General features: G+C 37.6%; 1 protein-coding gene across 3 annotated transcripts in view; it reads right to left on the bottom strand.

Moving 5' to 3' along the window:
• Nucleotides 1–21,134, bottom strand: part of LOC126369484 (uncharacterized) — a 156,668-nt gene that overhangs the window by 111,117 nt on the left and 24,417 nt on the right. For all 3 annotated transcript variants that reach the window (XM_050013910.1, XM_050013912.1, XM_050013911.1), the window contains 3 exons: nucleotides 11,974–12,125; nucleotides 8,790–8,845; nucleotides 7,084–8,124 (listed from right to left, as the gene is read on the bottom strand). In XM_050013910.1, coding sequence (XP_049869867.1) covers nucleotides 7,084–8,124; nucleotides 8,790–8,845; nucleotides 11,974–12,125 — 1,249 coding nt within the window. The remainder of the gene's footprint in view (nucleotides 1–7,083; nucleotides 8,125–8,789; nucleotides 8,846–11,973; nucleotides 12,126–21,134) is intronic.

The raw sequence follows: 21,134 nt of genomic DNA, 5'->3' as shown, positions 1-21,134 counted from the left end.
CTCATGAAATTGTCCTTACTCTTTCATAATGACCTATCGGGAAAAAATCTAGTTTTTGATAGAATTTAGAACTTATAAGAAATCATAAGTTAGGAAACAAATTATGCGATTTAGGACAATATATTATTATTATTACCTATTCCGGAAGACTTGTACAACGATATGTCATTTTTTTTTTACAAAACGGTCGACTTTTACAGAAAAACAAATGAATGCTGAATCAAAAACTTAAGTATAGTTGTAAAGTAAAGATGCATAAGGGACGATTATGAACCGCAAGTCAAACTTAAGGGTTGTTAATTTTCTCGTAAGTACGTAATACCTTATACTTTATTAACAGGAACTAGCATTCATTCTTAGTTGTATATTATTTATTTGCCGTTATACTTAAATAATGATGAATGCATTTTTCTTTGTGTTCCTAATTGTGAAATCTCTTAGGTTAGATGGTTTTTTATTGCTATTTATTTACTTATGTTCTGTTCTGTTATTGTAAAAATGTTTTTACTTAGTCACAAATACCAATTTCTGAAGTGGTCTGTGCTCAATTCGCTTATTAAATTTAAACGGTCTATGAGACCTTATGAACTAGACTATCATTGATATAGTCCCCTACAATGTAAAAATGATAATTTAATTTTACAAATTGATTATGCATTAATAATTTATTTTACGTAGAATTTTCGATATATCGCATTTTGTCTACAGTTCCTATTTATTTAATGAATTAATAAAATTAACGTCCTATTTTACCTCATGATTAAAATAGAATGTAAATGAATTGTTTAGTTGAATTAGGCACCATCATTGTTTTATTTTTATTTTAGATGCATTTTCTTTTTAATTAAATTATTATTTTGAATTTATTTGTAAGCGAATTTCGTTTGTTTATCGTCGCTAATTATTGTGATGTTATTTTTAGATTATTTTCTTATTTATTTGATTAGCTTCTATGCTGTTCTGGGAGCAAATAAAAAAACATAGAACACGTTCAGCTGCTTGTCTTCCCGGGCATGTCGTAAAAACCGACAGAGGGATTGCGTCCTCTAACATGATGGACTATTGTTATGGGCGATAGGCTGATCCCTTATCACCATAAGGTTCATCATATCCATCTTAGGACTTCGTATCAACAGTGGCTGCAAGTTGTCTTTGATTACTTGTGGCTCTGCCCACCCCATTTGGGATTACGGGCGTGAGTTTATGTATGTATGTATGTATATATATTGATGAATTTTACCAAAATATCCACTTTTTATTATAGTATATTTAAACAAATAAATTACGTATTACGATCAATCCCGTTGATTTCTATTAACCGGTATTGGTTGTTCTGTGACCGCGATTTATCCTGTTTCGCTTAAAAAAATACAAAAACGTTTTTGTTTTACGTTTATGGTTTAGGTGTGGTTTAAAGGTTGTGGATAGACAAGAAGTATGGAGCAACAATTTGCACACAATCTCACATAATTTAACCTTCTTCAAAAATATCCGCGTGGGTTGAGGGTATTTTATCATATTCGAGGAGTATCAGGGATCTCGGGCACATGGGACTTGTTAACTCAGCGGTATTCAAAATATTTGGGCCATATGAAAATGTTCACTATTATCGGACCCTATCGGACCCTTGCAATTCAATGCTTTATTATCCTTTATCACCAGTACCTATTTGTAATTCACAATCGGTACACTAATAACATGATTAGGGTATGCGTCTAGAGTAAAGCAGAGAGATGCACGTTTATAAAATCTGGGTACCTCACCTTTATTATTGCCCATCGTTATGAACTGCATCATAATTTTATCTTATACGATACAAAATAAACCACCCTATTTCAATTTTATGCTCTTTTGCCAAAGCTCCTGAATGAAAGCCTCACAACCAGTGGTGTGCCGTTCCCGGGAATTCAGAAACGTCCCCGGCAGTAATAAGGCACAAAACTTATGTAAAAATTTTAGGCAGATATGAATAAGACCAGAGTACAAGAACGAAAAATTTGAAAAAGAAAAGCAGCCAGTGTCCTTTCTATTAAAGTTATTATTTAGCTGATTATCTTTCAATTCTCTTAGGCCCCCAGCATAATATATTTTTTTAATTATCTGTATAATTGTATTTGTATAATTGAGTTATCTACCTAAACGATTACGTTGTTCTACACTGCAAATGTTGTGTGTGCCTATAATCGGCTTTTATACCAGTCTCATTCCTGATGTAACTTTTATTTTATTTAATGTTTTATTTATAGTATAAGCTGTTGGTGTACCTTTTTATAAATAAATAAATAAGATTTTTTACAACGAGAACATTCCGGAATAGCCCATCACTGCTTACAACAGTACAGTAGTACACTACATACATATGGCGTGTATGTACAATTGTAGACAGTTTAGGAGGCAGTTCTCTCCACCACAGTATTGTTTGCACTAAACTTGCGACGTGCGTGTACTTTACGATAATCGTAGACGATCGCTTTATTTTGCAGCTGGAAATAGTGATATTGCCGACTACTATTGCTGTCGGGTTTATTCAAGATAATTAGGTGGTTTCTCTGGTAGGTTTTACATTACAATAATCGCCAGGGTCGTCAAGGCAATTAAGTAGTCATCAGTAAAAGTTTGCAAGAGTAATCACCGAACAAACTCATCTTGAATAATCCTCTATCACAATACCAAAAGGTCTAAAGGAATGAAGGACATGACTTCTGTAGATGTATATAATCGAACGTACCTATAGATAATGCTTGGTACCTACTTATATACTTATACATTATTTTATGTAAATTTTGTTAGCACTATAGTAAAATAATACGATATCCTGCCTTTTACGAAGTTAGCACGTTTTTATACGGGCCGTAAAAGCATTTCACTTTAATTCAGGAGGTGTGACTGTTCCAGGTATTTTAATACAGGCTGTTCAGAGGCAGGAACATTTAATATGTCGCTGTATAAACTGAATTTCACTTCATTTGCATTATTATCGGATAAAGAGGTAATGATGTTTACTTTTATTTGCTTGTTTTGTAGTTTACTGCAATGCTATAGTCAATTGTTTTACTTTTGTGAGCACTAGATACATACGACGAGTGTCATTTCCTCCATTGCTTGTTTGTGATGTTACTATCGAAATAAAAATAGGTTTAGCCGAAGACGAAAAATTTGTGACGAAGAAGAGAATATTTTGTGAATAGGAGTAGGTAATGTTACAAATAGCTAAAATAGAAGGTAGAGACAAGTACTTGTCGATTGGATTTACTTTACCGTACAATAAGTCTACATACATACATACATACATAAACTCACGCCCGTAATCCCTAATGGGGTGGGCTGAGCGACAAGTAATCAAAGACAACTTGCAACAACAAGTCCAATAAGTCTAAGTAGTCGAAATTGGTAGAAATACGCATAATATGCAAGTTGTCACGTGTCTTATAGTTTTGATTTTTTACGAACCTCGTTTCAGTGGCGTCGGCTCTACTACCTTCTTAACCTTCTTATTCCTCTTTATGTTGCAGGTCAACTTCTCGATAGCTCTCAGTATCTTCTTGCTGACCTTCGTAATAGTCCTTCGCTTCGGATCGGTGTATTTTTTCGTTCGACACCCGCCGCCGACGGTTTTCTCGCGTCCCGAGTCCGCGCTGTCGTCGGATTCAGTTGCCGAAGAATCCGACACCGGATGGAATATATACGGACTACTTGGAAAACATGGGGAGTTCATCCTGGCCACTTTGCAAATTTTGGCAATAAAAACTAAAGCGCACTGAATTTGAATTTAGAGTGTCATGTTCACAAAATTTCACGAAATAAAAGAACGTTTATTTTTTAAAGACGACTATTCAATGCGAAGTCTAGAAGAACGTTGCGCAGCGTCGACGACGGGACTGGCATGATCTTAAAGTTCCATCCTTTAGGAACTAGCCAACCGAGACACCACTCCCAGGCGAGCCCAAGGACCTTGGATTGTCTTATTCGAATATTTGTGCCACCAATTATCATATTAGGTCATAATTTCCTACACATTCATGATATGTCCTTAGTGGTCTAGACAAAACAAAACGTTTCTGTTACCATTGTTGGAATTCAAGGAAGTTGTTATGATTCGGCTATAAAATACAATACAATACAAATACTCTTTATTACACCAAAATAAAAAAGCAATAATTACAAAAAGACTCTTAACTAAGTACATGGCAAATGGCGGCCTTATCGCTTAAAGCGATTTCTTTCAGACAACCATAAGGTGACGAAAAATAAAAAAATATTAATAAAATAATTCTTTTTAGTAGTAGGTAAAACGTACGATACAACTATTATTTATTTTAGTTAATTTGCATAAAAATGTATACTTAAATATTAAATATTTTGGAGATGCGTAAATCCCGCAATGTTCAAATTCCTTGCTTTTGGGTTTAAAACTTGACAGCCCGCTAAAATAATCTGGAAAGTAACCTTTCGTCTAAGCGGCCAGTTGAAAACGTAAAAACTTCACGAAGATAAACGCGAAGCAGAAAGTAATTAAGCTGAGAGATAATTTTCAAGGCGACGGACGGTTGAGATAGGTCTGGTAAATACTTATTAAAAAAAAACTATTACGCCACGGGGGAAATAAGCAGGCGATCCCAGGAGATGCCACTTGATCGAAAGTCGTTTAGCTGTAATCTTTTGAGGAAACCCGCTCTTATCTGTTTCTTAGCACGATTGAATTTATCGAACCCAAACTTGAGATGGATTTATTCATAATAATGTTTTATTTTTGAAGGAACCGTCGTGGCCCATCACGTGCTCAACCGTGAAAGAAAGCATGATGAAGAAACCCGAGAAATGCGTTTCGAAGATATAACGTAATTTCCCTTAGCGGGTTGGACATACAAGCGGTCGTTTCCGTAAATAACCGGACCTGTCAAATCTTCAGGTTTTAGCGGACCCTGTTGAAACGGAATACCGAGAGGATAACGTAGAGAGATGATAAAAGTTTTAGTTTTGATAATAAGTAAAATATAAGTACCTATATTATTATGATAGGTCATCACTATTGTAGAAGATTTTCATTATAAACGATTTAGAGAAGAATTTTTAAATAAATAAATATCACCTACGGTTACGGTTATGAGGTTTATTTCATTATTATGGCATCTTAGGACTCCGTATGAAAAGTGGTTGCAAGCGATTTCTAATTACCTGCTTGATGACTCTGCTCAACCCATTGTAATAAACTTTATTTGAAATTTCAATTAATTACGAACCATGAGTTTGTTGTACAATTTCTTGAATTCCGCGCTCATAAACTAACGCAGTAGGTACACTTGTTGTTTTATTCTTTGTTGCGCTAAATCTGCTTTTACAAATACTTAAGTGCAAAATTGTACTTACTTTACGGGACTTTTCCGTAAGTAGTAAGTATCGTGTGAACTTTTGTGCTGATGATTAACTTTTACAACATACAAGTTCGTAACAAATTTTTACTGCTAGGTACATCAAATAAACACTTCTTGCCAAAATTACTCTCTCATACATACATACATATTATAAACTCACGTTTAGTTCCCACCGGGGTAAGCAGACTATGGAATTCCATTTGCTTCGATCCTGACACATTTGTCTTGCTTCCTCCACATTAATTAATCGTTTCATACACTCACGCCAGTTCAGAGTAGATCGTACTGAACCTATTCTAAAGACATCTCCAATTTGGTCAATGTACTTCGTTCTAAGGTGGGAATTACTTACTCTCTCCATAAAACAAATATCGCATTTAATAAGTAGACTATATATGATTTGTAAAGAAACCTAACTAAATATGAATGAAACAATCAATACCCACATATTACAAAATCATCGACATATTTTATGCACTCGATATGTTCCGAAACTTCGTTTTCAATTCGACCTTATTACGCAAATCTCGGGACGCAGGTGCCACATTTCCTACATAATCTCTTTCATACATTGAAATGTGTCCTACCCAGATATTATTTACAAAGAGATGAACAATTTCGTTGCCAACGTTGTAGATAAATGTTTACTCAACAACTTTGAGCAACAGTACAGCAGCGTTCTGAATTTCTACACGCCTATTATAATTAACATAGCAATCGCATTTAAAGTCAAGTTTGTTCTTTGCTATGCATAACATTGCAGGCGTTTATCATACTTTATGCGATTAGAATAAGTTTAGTTTGTCGACATTACTTATAGTAAAAAGATAGCTAGGTGTTGAACTTAATACATTTGGAGCGCCTTAAATAAAAGGAAGGTAACATATAGGATAATAAATGACGTGGGACCTTATACACCGGTAGGTACAGTCATCGACATAAATCCGTGCGTATCGGAACCGACCTCCCTTAACGACTTCCCTGTTCAGTGTCGCATAATGCCGCTCAGTAGAAAATTAACTATGTTGCATGTTCTCCGAGGGCGTTAATTATAGAGAACGCCATTGTTCACGTTTTCATTGCTTGGGAATTTGGGAATACCGGGTTGTGTAATTTTCTAATACTTACAGGTTCAATTTAATTTTTTTTGAATACATACTAATCCCTAAAACGTTAAATTATTTTTTTAGCCACGTATTCGTTTTAAGAGAAGATGCAGGTCGTGTCGTATCAGGAGGTGAAGGTTTTGGGAAGAAGAGAGGAATGGCGAATACTCCACCCACAAGAGCGCAGCTCTTAAATAAAGAGAGAGAGATTCGTTTTATTTACCTATCGCATTTATTCACTAGATAGATAGATAGATAGATAAAATACTTTATTGAGCACAATGGACACAAAATACAGAGATAAGGACAACATATACAGAAAAGCACAACAGGCGGCCTTATTGCTCATGCAGCAATTTCTTCCAGGCAACCTTTGGGTACAGGAAAATTACTAATGATTAAATAAAACTGCAGAGTAAGCTCTGGATAATCATGTCCCAGTAATGTTATCATTATAATGTATTATGTCGTTTCCATATCTCGGACCTATAAGTCTAGGACTTTTGGCGGGCGTGGGTGGGGCTGAACCTAACACGTAGAGGCCGCTTAAAATAATTTAATCTAAATGTCATTATTAATATAAGTGGAATTAAATTAAATCTTACCTGTAGGTGATGTGAAGTCGTTGGCTGTCCTGTAACCGCTGGTCGGAGTGCTAAAGTTCCTGTACTCCTCCTCTTTTTTGTCAAACGATGAACTGAAGTATTCTTCAGTACCATGATGTGTCGGTGTCCGCATATTAGACTCGGTTTTTGTTGTATCGTGAAATGAGCGGTCTTTAGGCTGAGAGTGATGGGAAGTGTAATCAAATTGGCTGAATCTGGTATTCTTCACCGGAGAACTAAATACCGGATGATGCTCGATTGTCCGATCCGTCGCATCTCCAGACCCGTTTAGAACTATTTTCTTTATCGTCTTTATTTCTTCTACTTCACTTATTTTATGCTCAGTTATTGTCGAACGCTTAGTAATTTCCTCGTTTCTACGAAAGTTAGTCTCGCTCTGAGAGCCAGGTAAGTTCGTTGCATTAAATTCACTCTTACCATTAAAGTTATTCCCTGCCCTCAAATACTTTTCAAATGGATCGCTATTTCTTTTCGTTTCAAACGGATTTTTATCATTCATGTTATTTGGTGCACCTGGGTTACTATACTGATTGAACTTATCAAACGAGAAAGCTCCAGAAGCATCATTGGCTGTAGATTTCGCTCGTTCAGATTCGAACCCATTCACATTTTCATTGTGATGCAAATGAGGAAGACTATTGGGACCTTCGCATGTTTTGGCAAAAAATGAAGGCGATTTTAATTCTGAGCTGTAGTCATTATAGACATTTTCTTTTTTATTTCTATCTACACCGGAGAGCGTGGCCCTGCCGTTTGGTACGGGTAATTTGGAAGCACTGGAGTGATTCGAAGACATAGTCGAATAAAAAGGATTTGTCGGATGGAATCGTGGTAGATCTTCATGTGCAGCGACCGACTTCACTAGTGGGGTGGAGTTGAGAGCTGAAGGCAGTGAGTTGAGAGAAGATCGCATCGATGAAGACAACGGCTTGTTCTGCGGCGACTGCGAGGGGCGTATGGTCGCATACACCGGCGCTTGAGGAGTCGCCTTCTGTACTTCAGCAATCAACTGCGACGGCCCTGTAATCAAAGCAATACGTTATAAAATGAACGTTAAAAGTTTCTTACAAACAGCAATTTAATTCTAAAAAGAAATATGGAAATATCGGAAGACGCGAGAAAAGTGTTTCCTGAGAAAAAGTTGAAAGCCCATCAATAATAAAGCTGGGAATACGTGGAAGTAGACTTTGTCGCGACACGTTTAAAGTCAAGTTTGCATCCGTTTGCAATGGTGTTGAGTTTTAACAATTCCAGCTGGCAAGCGGGAGCGATAAGTCCCGTTTGCAAGCAGCCCGCATATGCAGACGTGCGATAAAGTGATGCATACGACGCTACTACAAAAGGAAATATTCCCGACAGTATATTCTACTTTGCTAGATTTATAAGGAGGCGCAGTTTTGTTGCAAAAACGGTTCGCGGTTTGCATGTTAAGATGTTTCGTTATGACTTCATTACATTCACTTCATAAATAAAGGGAGTCATCGGAAAAGTAGATCCAGAAACACTTTTATACTTGTTCAAGATAACTGTATCAAGTTGGATAGTCAGAGGTACACCCATCGCAAGATGAACTTGTTGTTCAAGTAGGTAAGTAATTGTGATAGACATATTTTTAATAGATAGTTTAATATTAAAATGGAAATGATTTCTGAATGGATTTTTATTCATTAAATACAAAATCTTACTTTTCAACTCGCTGCCTTTCCCGATAGATCTTCTTCGCGGTGACATCTCTCTGTCCCTGATGGAAAAACTTAGATTAGAACTTAGAAATACAATTATACGACGTGCATGAATTTATACTAGTGTAGGTACACTAGGCTAAAATAAAATGTATGTTTTCCCTGCGTATTTAAATCGATATCTAGGTAAGGTAGACATGTAACAAACATAAGCTCGCAACTATATCCCAATTGAGGTAGTCAGACGTATATCCATCGCAAGATGAACTACGTACTCACCGAGCTTTCTGTTAGACCAACGTGATAAGTGGTGAGTCGTATCGCGTAGCTACACACAATATAAAAACATCTGCAAGTTTAGTTGAAAGAGTGTTGAAAAGAGTATTAGCTACAGTTTAGTATTGTCTTCTTTTATCGTGTGGGTTATGAGGTGAATTACCAACCTCATCAAATCTGGTGTCAGGGTTATTATTGAGCCGCTAAAGGCCTCTGACATGTCTCATGTAATGACTTAATGACTACTTATTTACATCAGTAAGTAGTAACCGGGACCAACGTGCCTTCCGAAGCACGGATCATCTCACTATCGGACAATCAGGTGATCAGCCTATAATTTCTTAACCAAACAAAGTAATTTTTGTGGTTCGTCCCCACCGGGATTCGAACCAAGGACCTCCGATATGCTCTATTACAATAAACGATTTCCAGGGTCCTAGTTAGTGCGGCACTAAGTAAGTATTGTAAGCATGGCGTAGCCGGGACCTGGGGGGGTTCAAAAGGTCACATTCGTTTGCATTACGCAGTTTTATATGCGCAAATTTTAATGTCAAATTGCAATGTTGCTTTTTTAGATTAATTGCTTCGATCTGGCTTTTTTAACCCCCCTGTACTCCGTAAGTCTTACGCAACCCTGGGGTTGAAATGGTTTAGTGACAGATCCAACACACACTCTCGTAGTAACAAATAGGTAAGTATACAGTTTGCGTGGAGAGGCAGCAGGGTAGTTTGTCATTTTCACCTGCGAGGCTGTCGGGCGAAATGATCAATGATTCGGATACAGTGATGTATCTACCTCCACTTCCCTTGGACATGAGTAATAAAGCTAAGAGCTACTATTTACAAACCTTACGTACATACAAAGACTGATAAAACTATAAGTAATTAAAAAACACAAAAAAATCTTTATCTTTTATCCTTTTTAAATGTTTCTTTTTCATAAAGAAACAAATTTTGTTGACACAGTACAAAACCTCACAAAACAGAACCCTTCATCATCACTATTTTAAGAGCCACGCTCTTGTCGGTGTAGCATTCTCCATTCTTGTATATCAAAGACCAATTCCTTCACTTCCTTATAAGACACCCCGCCTTCCCCCCAACCAACCGAAACCAATATTTCATCAAATCAAATCAAATATACTTTATTGCACAGAACTAAATTTCAACAATCAGACACAACACATGAATACAGTACAATTTGGGTGGCCTTATCCATCTGTTTTCTTTCTATTCTACTATAGTTAAATTCAAAAGAAATCACTTAGGCTAGGCCTGATCATCCGTCGCGTCAGGTTCATGCGTCTAGTCTAGTCTAATCTGTGAATGGTAGGCAGAAAGGTGCATCCAGGACCGAAGGCTGATTGGATTACGTCCACCTCCCCTTGCATACTACTAGGTACACTTAGTATAGGCGACTTAATGCAGCGCCATAATGGAATCAACGTCATGCACGTTTACGGGAATGAATACTACCTTATACATTGTTTTAAGTTTACGCGGTTATTATCGTAATTAATCTCAGTGTCTCAAGACGAAAGTCTTTGACCAGTGCGTGTTGCCAGTGATGACCTACGGCAGTGAGACGTGGTCGCTTACTATGGGTCTCGTGAGGAGGCTCGGTGTCGCTCAGCGGGCAATGGAGAGAGCTATGCTCGGTACTTCCCTGCTCGATCGAATCAGAAATGAGGAGATCCGCAGGAGAACTAAAGTCACCGACATAGCTCGGAGAATTGCAAATCTGAAGTGGCAGTGGGCAGGACACATAGCGAGGAGAACCGATGGCCGCTGGGGCGGAAGGGTTCTGGAATGGCGACCACGTGTCGGACGATGCTCAGTGGGTAGGCCCGCTACAAGGTGGACCGACGATCTGGTGAAGGTCGCGGGAAGCCGCTGGATGCGGGCAGCGCACGACCGATCGTCGTGGAGATCCTTGGGGGAGGCCTATGCCCAGCAGTGGGCGTCGTACGGCAGATGATGACGATATCATAATTAAAACACATAATAACGGGTTCTTACCGCGTTTAAAGTAGGGATATGAGACTCCCGATATTTCGACACTGTTCCAAGTGCCAATGACCTACCTACCTACCTATACCTATACCTGTATCTATGTACCTACTCCACTCCAATCTCATCAGTCATCCCGTGATCATGGCACTTGCAGCAGTGTCGAAATATCGGGAAGAACCCGTTATTATGTGTTTTAATTAGTAATACTACCTTAGCAGTATTTAGTTACCCACCAGTGTCTCAGACGACTATACGTGTAAATTGATTCGGTTTTGCACTCAAAACAGACATTAAAATAAACTTTCCAGGCTAAGTTCCCCAGAATAAATATAGATAGCGCTGTACAGATTGTCTTTAGTTTCTCTCTCTCTATTTAAGAGCTGCGCTCTTGTCGGTGGAGTAACCTCCATTCCTATTTTCTTCAGTTTAACCTTCTAATTTCATGGATAACAGATTTAAGCATCTTTTATCTATGTTTTGGGTATAAATTATGACCCTTAATAACAAGGGTGTAATACACCCAGACATAATTACATCATTATTATTCTGATCAAAATAAAGAAAAGCAATATAACTAGCAACATAATTCTATACATAATTTGATTCAAATATCAAGCAACAATTATTTTTATTATAATAATATGCTTCTGCCATTAAATTGTATTTTGGAATAATTATGTACCCGAGTAATGAGAAAATAGGTAATTATCACGTTAAATGCCATCTATATTGTTTTTTGGTGGACATGGCCTCCCTCATAGCAAATTGGTGTGCGTAACCATGGTAACCACGATCAAGCGAGTCTAATAGTGTCGATTTTCCCGCGAGCTCGTGACCTACCTAAACGCATCGCGCTGAAAGGATTAGTTAGTCAAATAACCGCTGTAATTAAACTTACTCATTCAATCCGAGTTTAAGGACGGGCCCAGCGGACCGCAGCATGGCATGTGCATCGGAGTTGCTCATGCCCCTGGTCGGTCTACCGTTGATGGAGGAGATGACGTCACCCTCCCGGATCCCGCTCAGCGATGCTTTGCGACCCGGGTTCACCTGGAATGTAGACAGGTTATATTTAAATTACAGTATTCTTTAAAGTGATAGGTGCGTCAGATATTTTTCCCCAACTGCAGCGAAGCAAAAAAGAGGGTTATGTATATATGTAAGTATATATATTTAACTTATGTACTTATATTAACATATGTTAATATTATTATATTAGTATTACGTCACTATTCGCAAGAATTTCAGAGAAATATTCCAATTTTCTTATTTCATAATTTTTAGATCGTGATTTTTCCGTAGTCGGGTTTTCGCTTTTAAACTTATATATTTATTGGGTATTTACTTGACTCAGGTAGACCCTAGACTGAAACAAATACCTCGTTACTATAGCTACTTGGCGTAGTCAAAGGTACATCCATCGCATAATGTTCCTATACCTACTTCACCGGGCTTTTGATTTAAATATACTACGTATTAAAAAGTACTTTTCTATAACATAATAAATTATTATTACTTAATTGCGTTTTTTAGCATTAGACACATCGTTATAGTTTACTGTAAAATATATTAAACTTTAAGTTAACTTAGTACTTAAAGGTTAATGTGGTTTATTGTTATATCTAAAACACAACAGATTACTTAGTAGCTATCAGTAAGTAAGCACCCAAAACAAGTATTATGTAATATTTCACTAAACATATTACTTATATACTACCTATATTTAAAAAAAACGAAGTAAAGGCTATATTTAAGAAAAGGTTCGCAATAACGTCTTAGACCGCTATCGTGACCATTGTGGGCTCGGTTACTCCAAGGTAATTTGTCGAACGTCATTCAAAGTTCGGCAATGCTAATGTAATTTCTATTGAACTTTAGATTACAAACCGCACTCGGTTGTCGACGCCTCGCGGCCGGTGAGCAGAACTTGAGCATGCTGCCTCCCTCACTCAACCCACTTGGAATATCACTCCGCCAATACTAATAAACTCGCGTCACTGGCAAAGGTCACTGTTAATACCATCAAACAGTCACGAAGGGTCATCCTTCTGATTATAATCCGCTATAAACTAACAAAGTTGCTCCAGTTATTCGGGATCAATTTAATGAGCCAACAGACCCACTGGCTAATAACTCTATTATAGTCCACAATCCGGCAACAATTTTCGTCAAGATAATCGCACAAAAGATTAACACAGAAAAACTTGAGCCTATTTCGACAAACACTGTTATTAGGGGATTAGCGGTAATAGCACGGGAAGATAATAAGTAGTAATGACATAACGAGCGAGCTCACAAATCATTGTTTAGACTGATACAATTAAGGCTAACTACTGCGGCGTAATGACACTGGGGAAGAGAAATCGATGTCCGGTTGCCCCAAGAAAGTCAGAGGCGATACTAAAGCTCAGAAGGTGAACACGCGAGCTATAGCCAATTTTATAGAAACATTATATGGGCATTATTCGAAAATGCATGCGCCATAGGTCTTGGCGCGCCTATTGTTATGTGGGGTGTCCCACTCGTGAGGAATATTAATCTTGTTGATGTCGTGATGTCGTCTACGTGTAACGACTCCATGCTTTCCGTGTAGGTCAGTGAACTTATTGAGTGTAGCTTAATTTCAAACATTTTTAGATCTCTTTGAAATCATCAAGCACCAAATACCTACAAAAAATATCAACGCTTAAACTTAATTAGACTTAAGACACATTTGACCAAATCTATAATTACTCCTGCAATGCTCCTTACAGAGCTCAATAAGCATTTTGGGTTCTAATGATCAAGGTAATTATTCAGTAGAGAAGGTAACTAAAAGCTGTCGATAAGCCAGAGTGGAAAGCGATGAATATGGAGGAGTGGCGGTAGCGGTATGGGGAATTCAAATCGCTCAGCCATTGTTCCGAGTCGATGTAAAGTTGCAACCAAAGAGCTTAAACGTGTAGGAAACTATCGGACTTGCTTAACTATTAATGGCAGTTTGACCCCGATAGAGGAAAATATTACAACAGTAATTCCTACGGAGATGTTGCGAAAAGAACGCCTCTATATCGCACATGTTGACCTAATTTGAACACAACCACACTAGTAACGGTTCTTCCAAGACATTCATACAAAGCGCATTAAAAGTTGCTTATAAATAGGCGAGATTGGTTTGATTTATGTACTTATATTAAAATAAGAATTTCAGTGAAACCATAGGTACTTTTACAATTTTATAGACTTAATCATTACAATTTATTAAACAATAAACTAAGAATAAGAATTTGGAAGCTCAAAGTTTGCTCATCAAGTTACTACACCGAATTAAAGACTTCTGAAAATGTACAAGTCCGTTACGTGGGAATTCTTGTAAATGATTGAAGTGGAGTTCAAGGCTTAAGCAACAAGACGTGTCAGCTGCTAAGTGGCAGAGGAAGTTTTAAACGGATAACATCGTCAGTGCCGCTGCAGTCTAGTGCTAGACTGCTAGTGCTCAACTTGAACACTAGATTTAATTGCACTAACGAGACACGACGCTGCCTCTACGTGCGTTCATTCGTTGAAACACTTACAAACTAGGACCTACTCCTAGTGAAGGAATTTGTTTATCGATTTCGGGTGGTTATTAAATTGCTGATCTTTTTGCTTGGGTAAATGTTTAACAGAATTCTTTTCGAATTCTTTTGAGGTTAGGATGGTATGTAAAACGAACAATTCTTGCTCCTGACTCATTACAACTTTTGATACAATGCAGTTTTTAACATTACTTTGAGGTCGCAGGTTCTAATCCAGCACAGGTCTAAACCAATGATTGTCGAATTTGTTTTCGAATTCATGTTTGGAACATAAATGATTATCACCTGCTCAGCGATGAAGGAAAACATCGTGAGGAAACACCCACATTCCCGAGAAATGCATTTTCGGAGGCATGTTACCTTACCTGTATTGGGCTGGTTTTCCATTCGCGGGTTGGAAGGTCAGACAGGCAGTCGCTTCTGTAAAAACTGGACCTGTCAAATCTTCAAGTTAGGTATGCGGACCCTGTGAGAAACGGGATAATGCTAGGGAGATAATGATGATGCAGTGTTTAACATAGGCGCATAGCCGATCCGAAATATCTCCACCGTAAAGATACATGAATAAAATCCTTTAGTAAAGTACCATTTCAAGGATCAAATCTGTACAATAATTTAATCAAATAGTGCTAATACACATAGTAATGTGAGATAGGATGCGGTATGTTATCCGTTCGGATGAGACGGGACGTATCGAATCCAGTGTAACTTGATCCGCGGTCCTCTTAAAACAAAAGTAAAGAAAGGTAAGAAATATACAGGTAGACAGTTGTTATTAATAAATTGTTGTTTGATATTTAAAAGTTTTTACTTGTAACAGTGGAAAAAATATTTTAAAGGTACCTAACATAGGTATTTAATTTACTACATAATACCATTATAAGAAGCCAAGTTTTCTCGGTATTTTAAATGAGGATATTTAGACGTTTTACGTTTAGCGACTGTTCTTAAAATGAAACCGTTACATTTTTAAATAGTTTTTTTAAGATTCCCAATTCTCAAGACAGGTGGCTTGATGATGGCAATTACGTTATTATAATTTCTCATATATGCGCACTGCTCTATATAGTAATAATCGTTTTAGCCGGACTTGATCTTTGGTAGTGATTTTTTACACGTTATTCTAAAGGTTTGGCAAAAAGAGTCACCGACAGATCCATCCAAGACAAGCTTCCGAATAGTTGTTATAATACAGCACGATCAGAAACCTTGCGAATAAAGTAATTCTAATTGTTGGAGATGATTCGACTAGTGTGGGTGAAGGTGACCGATGGCCGATGGGGCGGAAAGGTTCTGGAGTGGCGACCACGTGTCGGACGACGCTCAGTGGGTAGGCCCGCTACAAGGTGGACCGACGATCTGGTGAAGGTCGCGGGAAGCCGCTGGATGCGGGCAGCGCAGGACCGATCGTCGTGGAGATCCTTGGGGGAGGCCTATGCCCAGCAGTGGGCGTCATACGGCTGATGATGATGATGATGATGGGTGAAGGTGTAGGGTATGGAAGGTTCAGGGATAGTTGGCCAGTTTATAAGTTGACAGCATTGATATGCAGGGCACGGGTGGCGTGACTCCGCGACGAGCGTGTGTGGCTTACGTTCGACATCGGTACCAGGGTCGCATTTGACAAAAGTCACCCTCTCCTAGATTAAAAAAAATGCCTAGATTTGAATGGCCGATGTCGGAACAGTAGGTATTTTTTTCTGAAATGTGAAATATTAGCGGCCGCCCGCGAAATCGTTCTCGAACGTAGTCTCTTACTTCAAAAACAACCCCCGTTTTACCCCCTTAGGGGTGGAGTTTCATAAATCCATTCGTAGCGGTCTATACCCTATGAGAAACGTACCCGCCAAATTTCAATGTGTACTTAGGTGTTATAATATTCATAGATTTTATGATTATTCTGTGAGTGGCAGTTCGCTTTTATACATATAAGTACGCAAGTCACTGTGGTCTTTTTACACTCCCCCCCCCTTTCCTAGGCAAGCTATTCAAGGACTTATATTCAAGGAATATAAGGACAAATTCCAAAAAAGACAACTGGCTATGATGAAAATAATAATTGAGGCAAGAAAAAGCGTATCTGATAACGAATATTCTTTATTGCACACAACCCACTAAAACACAAAAAACAATTGAACATAAGAAGAAAGATCAGACAAAAGTGTCAACAAAAGTGGACTAAATTTAGTGAATTGTCCTATCTGTGAAATGCGAAATAGTTAGACCTTCGGCATTTCAGAAGGCTGAGCGAATAGCGAGTGGGTTTCAATTAGAAATGCGGTCAAGTCCGGTCCTGTGCTAACCCTATATCCCGAGAATCCCATGCCCAATTTATCTTATTTATTCGGAGAAATTCCGTACTTTCATCGCCCTGTCGTGTATTTCGCGTCAAAGACGAACCTTCCTTTGCGAAAACTGGTAACAGACACACTTTGATGAAACAGGTAGGTAAAAAACTATATTATTCCCTAGTTGATAAGTACATACATGCACGCCTGTAGCTAAAGCGTCAGACAGATGCGGCCAGTCTCTATGCGGTCATTCGTAACCAATTCGATTACCTTATACCAAATTTATTAATAAATAAATCCTGATACCCGGGTTGGTTAGGTCGGTTATCGACCTTACAATCCACGCGAAAGAAGAAAAATAAATTAAAATGACGCTACTAGGATAACATACAACACATTAGAGAAAATTTCCAACAAAGCCCTTGAAAATTGAGGTGCCTTTTATAACTTCACTTAACCTTTACGTTTACAGGTATGATTACACATAAACGTGTACATGACGAGCACAATCGTGGATTTTCATGACGATTTTCTAAATGAGCGACGGCGGCGTGGCGTAATTGTTGGCGGCGCATAATTCACGCGTCAACAGTCGACAAAGCGACCCGCAATCTGCGTGTAATGACGCCCCCTGACTCCCGACATCGACCTGGCTCGTTACTAGGTATTAACACAGCCTCTGATCACGGGAGATTGCCTCCACTATTACAGACTCGCTTTTGAAACGCTTTCCATCGTTTTCCAGGAAATTTTACGAAGCGTAAACGTCTTTGAGAGACACTGTAAATGTATTTTGGATTATAAGCATGTTCGGCGGTTGGTAAGCCGTGGCTAAGTACATCAAAGATGGAGATGTATTAATATTATGTACTTACTTACCTAGTGTATGAGAGACAATGAATTATCTGGAAATGGAACATAGAAAAATGAAATGGATGAGGCCTATATGACGACGGTGCAGCCCGAATGATGACGCTCCATGGTCAAGTGGTTAGAACGTTGGGGTTACGATCTGGAGGTCCGGGTTTGATTCCCGATGGGGACATTGTCAACATCACTCTGTGAGACTGTCCATTGTTTAGCTAGAACATTGCAGGCTCAATCACTTGACTATCCGAAAATGCAAAATGATTCCGTGCTTCGGAAAGCACGTTAAGTGCCCCAACACCTTCACCAACCTGAAGTGAAGTAGTGTGATAGAGTATGATTCATACCGCTTCCGGTTGATTGAGGGGAGGCGTTTGCCCAGCAATGGGGCATAGGCTATTTATTTATATTTTTTATGTTTGATTTCCTGTGACAATACTATTTTAAGCCATCTTAGTTATCTAATATTATCAAATAATATCGACGTGGCTCAGTATCTTGTTACATCGAAGGATTTACGTCGTCAGTTTGCCGACAAGGCTAAGAAACCGTGAAAACTGGGGCTTACGATGTGATCGTAAATGAAATGAAAATTTTATTGAAATAAATGTGGTAGGTATAGACGGAAGTAATGCTTTTCACCACATTTAGTCATATTGTGACATACCTACAATAATAATAGGTTTATAGAATCTTTATTTCTTATTAAATACTTACAGTCACTTACATAAGAAATACTTACTTAATAATAATCATGCTTACGATGCTATACAGAAACAAAGTTATAGAATGCTCTAAATAGAAATATTTTGTATTATATAATGGGAAAGTTTGGCCTTAAATGATCGATCTGAGTCAATACGTTTTATATCGGACGGTAGTCGGTTATAAAGTTGTGCTCCCTCGTAAACATTCGCTTACCGTAGTTTGTTCGTATAATAATGACATAAGGTACTTGCAAATAATTACTAATTTATCTAAAAAAAACCTATTTATAAACTTAAAAACTCACTTAAGCTATAAAACTGGTCTCCCTTTAACCAGTATTTGAGTTGGGATCGAAACATTAGAAGGGATAGCTCTTTAATATGGGACTGAATGGTTTTTTATGTTCTCACACACACAGAATGACAATTTTTATAATAATAAACTGTAAGTAGTTCTAAGCAAATGTTGTGTAGGAAGTTTCTAAATACATACATAACCAAACGCCCTTCATCCGTTAAAACAGAAAAACCCTTATGCAGATTATAATCATTGCATTGAGGTAAACCTAACAAGGTTTAGCAATGCAATGGCCCGATTCCTACAGACACCTCCTAATTTTTAAGTTATATCCATCATTTTCTTATCCGCCGAAAAGGAAAGGGACGGATAATTGTCAACAAGTTAATTTTAAAACGAATGAATAACCCAGGCGAATAAAATAGGCATCTCGCTGGTATGCAATCCGTTTGACGTGCTGTCAACTTAACTCTGTCGGGTTATTGGTTGAAGTAAAATTTTTAGACGGATTTCTGCTTAAAATTGACGTGTGTTGCATAAATTTTCTGCCTGTTGATTACCTGTCCCTTTCTGTTTCAGCGGATAAGAAAATTGCAGATACAACTTAAAATAAAAGGAGATGATATTTACTTATAGGAATTAGCAGCAATGTTATTGTAATATTGTGTAACATGTTTTCAACACTCTGTCTTCTTGGCATTTATTATTCCCATCTGATGGTGTGTGTGGTCTGCCTTCTTCGTATTTCTCTTCCACTTCTCGCTCTATCGGACGAGTGTGAACATGTTTTGAACAAAAGATAATTAAAAAAACAACAATAACATAAGTCGGTAAGTAGTCAGAAGTTATACTGGCTATACTCACCAGCAAATCCATACTAGTATTATAAATAAGTGTGTGTCTAATTGTTTTTCCGTCTTTCACGGCAAACAGAGCGACGAATTGACGTGATTTTTAAATGGAGATAATTGAAGGGATAGATGGTGACATATGCTACTTTTTATCTCTTTCTAACTCCCCATTTCCCTAAAATGGGGGGTGGATGTTTGTATTGAGCATTCATTTAAGGTAGAACGCTAAGAATGGGTATGCATTTGCATTTGCTATTTGTGACAAACAAAAAAATCACGCATCATTTTATTTTTGGAAATCTGCCTGCAAACTCTTCAATCAGGAAGAATTTAATGCGAGCGAAGTCGCGGCCAAAAGCTAGTCGCCTATAATTTAGCCAGTTTAGTCATTCTTCAGTCAACTTCTCAAATAGATAAACAATATGGAATATTAGGTAAGTATCCATTCATCCTTTGCCACGTGCAAAGAACTTTTAATGTTATACAGGAGGTTCCAAACATAAATATTTTCATTGGAACAGTTACCGAACTTGGGTAATATAATAAAATAACGTATAAAAGCAATAAAATAAAATATAACAGCTATTCGATAATAATTAATAAGTCAACATACATCCAGTTTTGATGTGTCGCGTATAATCGTATTTAATCACATTAAGAATTATCTGGTACCTTTTCCATTTTATAAACATGTAAGTACAGGAATATATTCAGGTATATATAGATTGTATAAACAACATACAAAAACCTACCTATATACGTCCCACTCCCACTATTGAGCACAGATCTCCACTTAATCAACCATAATATTCCACTACGCTGCTCCAGTGTGGGTTGGTAGAGACCTTTCCTCCACCTTTTCATAAAACTCTCAATGATAAAGTGGCTCAACGGCTCAGCCCTAGTCATCAAACCAGTCAAGTACTGAATACAGTTCGAAGCAAAACAGTTAAGTAATACTACTTTAGCCTTATTGGCTCAGTGTCGTCCGAAATCCATTTGATTTTCATAATTAAAGGTCAGTACTGACAACGTACTTTTTGTAGAATTAAAATATTGCCTCTCATACTGGCTCAGACAGCTCTACACTTCATTGTCTGAGATAAAATTGATGTTTTCTCTTCGCCTTTGTTCTTTATACAATTTCTTCGCTGGCAAAATTTCAGGTGAGGGTCGCAAAGTACTTAGTAACTACATACAATTTGCGAGACGAAGAAAAGAAGACAAAGCAGAATGAAAGACTGTTACAAAGTAACGCGACAGGTCAAACAGTTTTGCTTTAGTCATCCCTTAGTGACTTTGATTTTATTTCGCACTACGTTGTTGTTTGCTGAGGCTCTTAGTAAATATATACACTCGCAAGAAAAAGAGATAGCTATATTAGATACTAATAAATATATTTATTTTCTCATTCACAAAGAAAAGAAAATTAGATAGATGGGCTCATTGGTTACCAAAATCCATCCATGTATGCTCAGCGATTATTTA

The sequence above is a fragment of the Pectinophora gossypiella genome, chromosome 9 (assembly GCF_024362695.1).
Source record: "Pectinophora gossypiella chromosome 9, ilPecGoss1.1, whole genome shotgun sequence".
NCBI lineage: Eukaryota > Metazoa > Arthropoda > Insecta > Lepidoptera > Gelechiidae > Pectinophora > Pectinophora gossypiella.
This window is presented reverse-complemented; position numbering and strand designations above follow the sequence as displayed.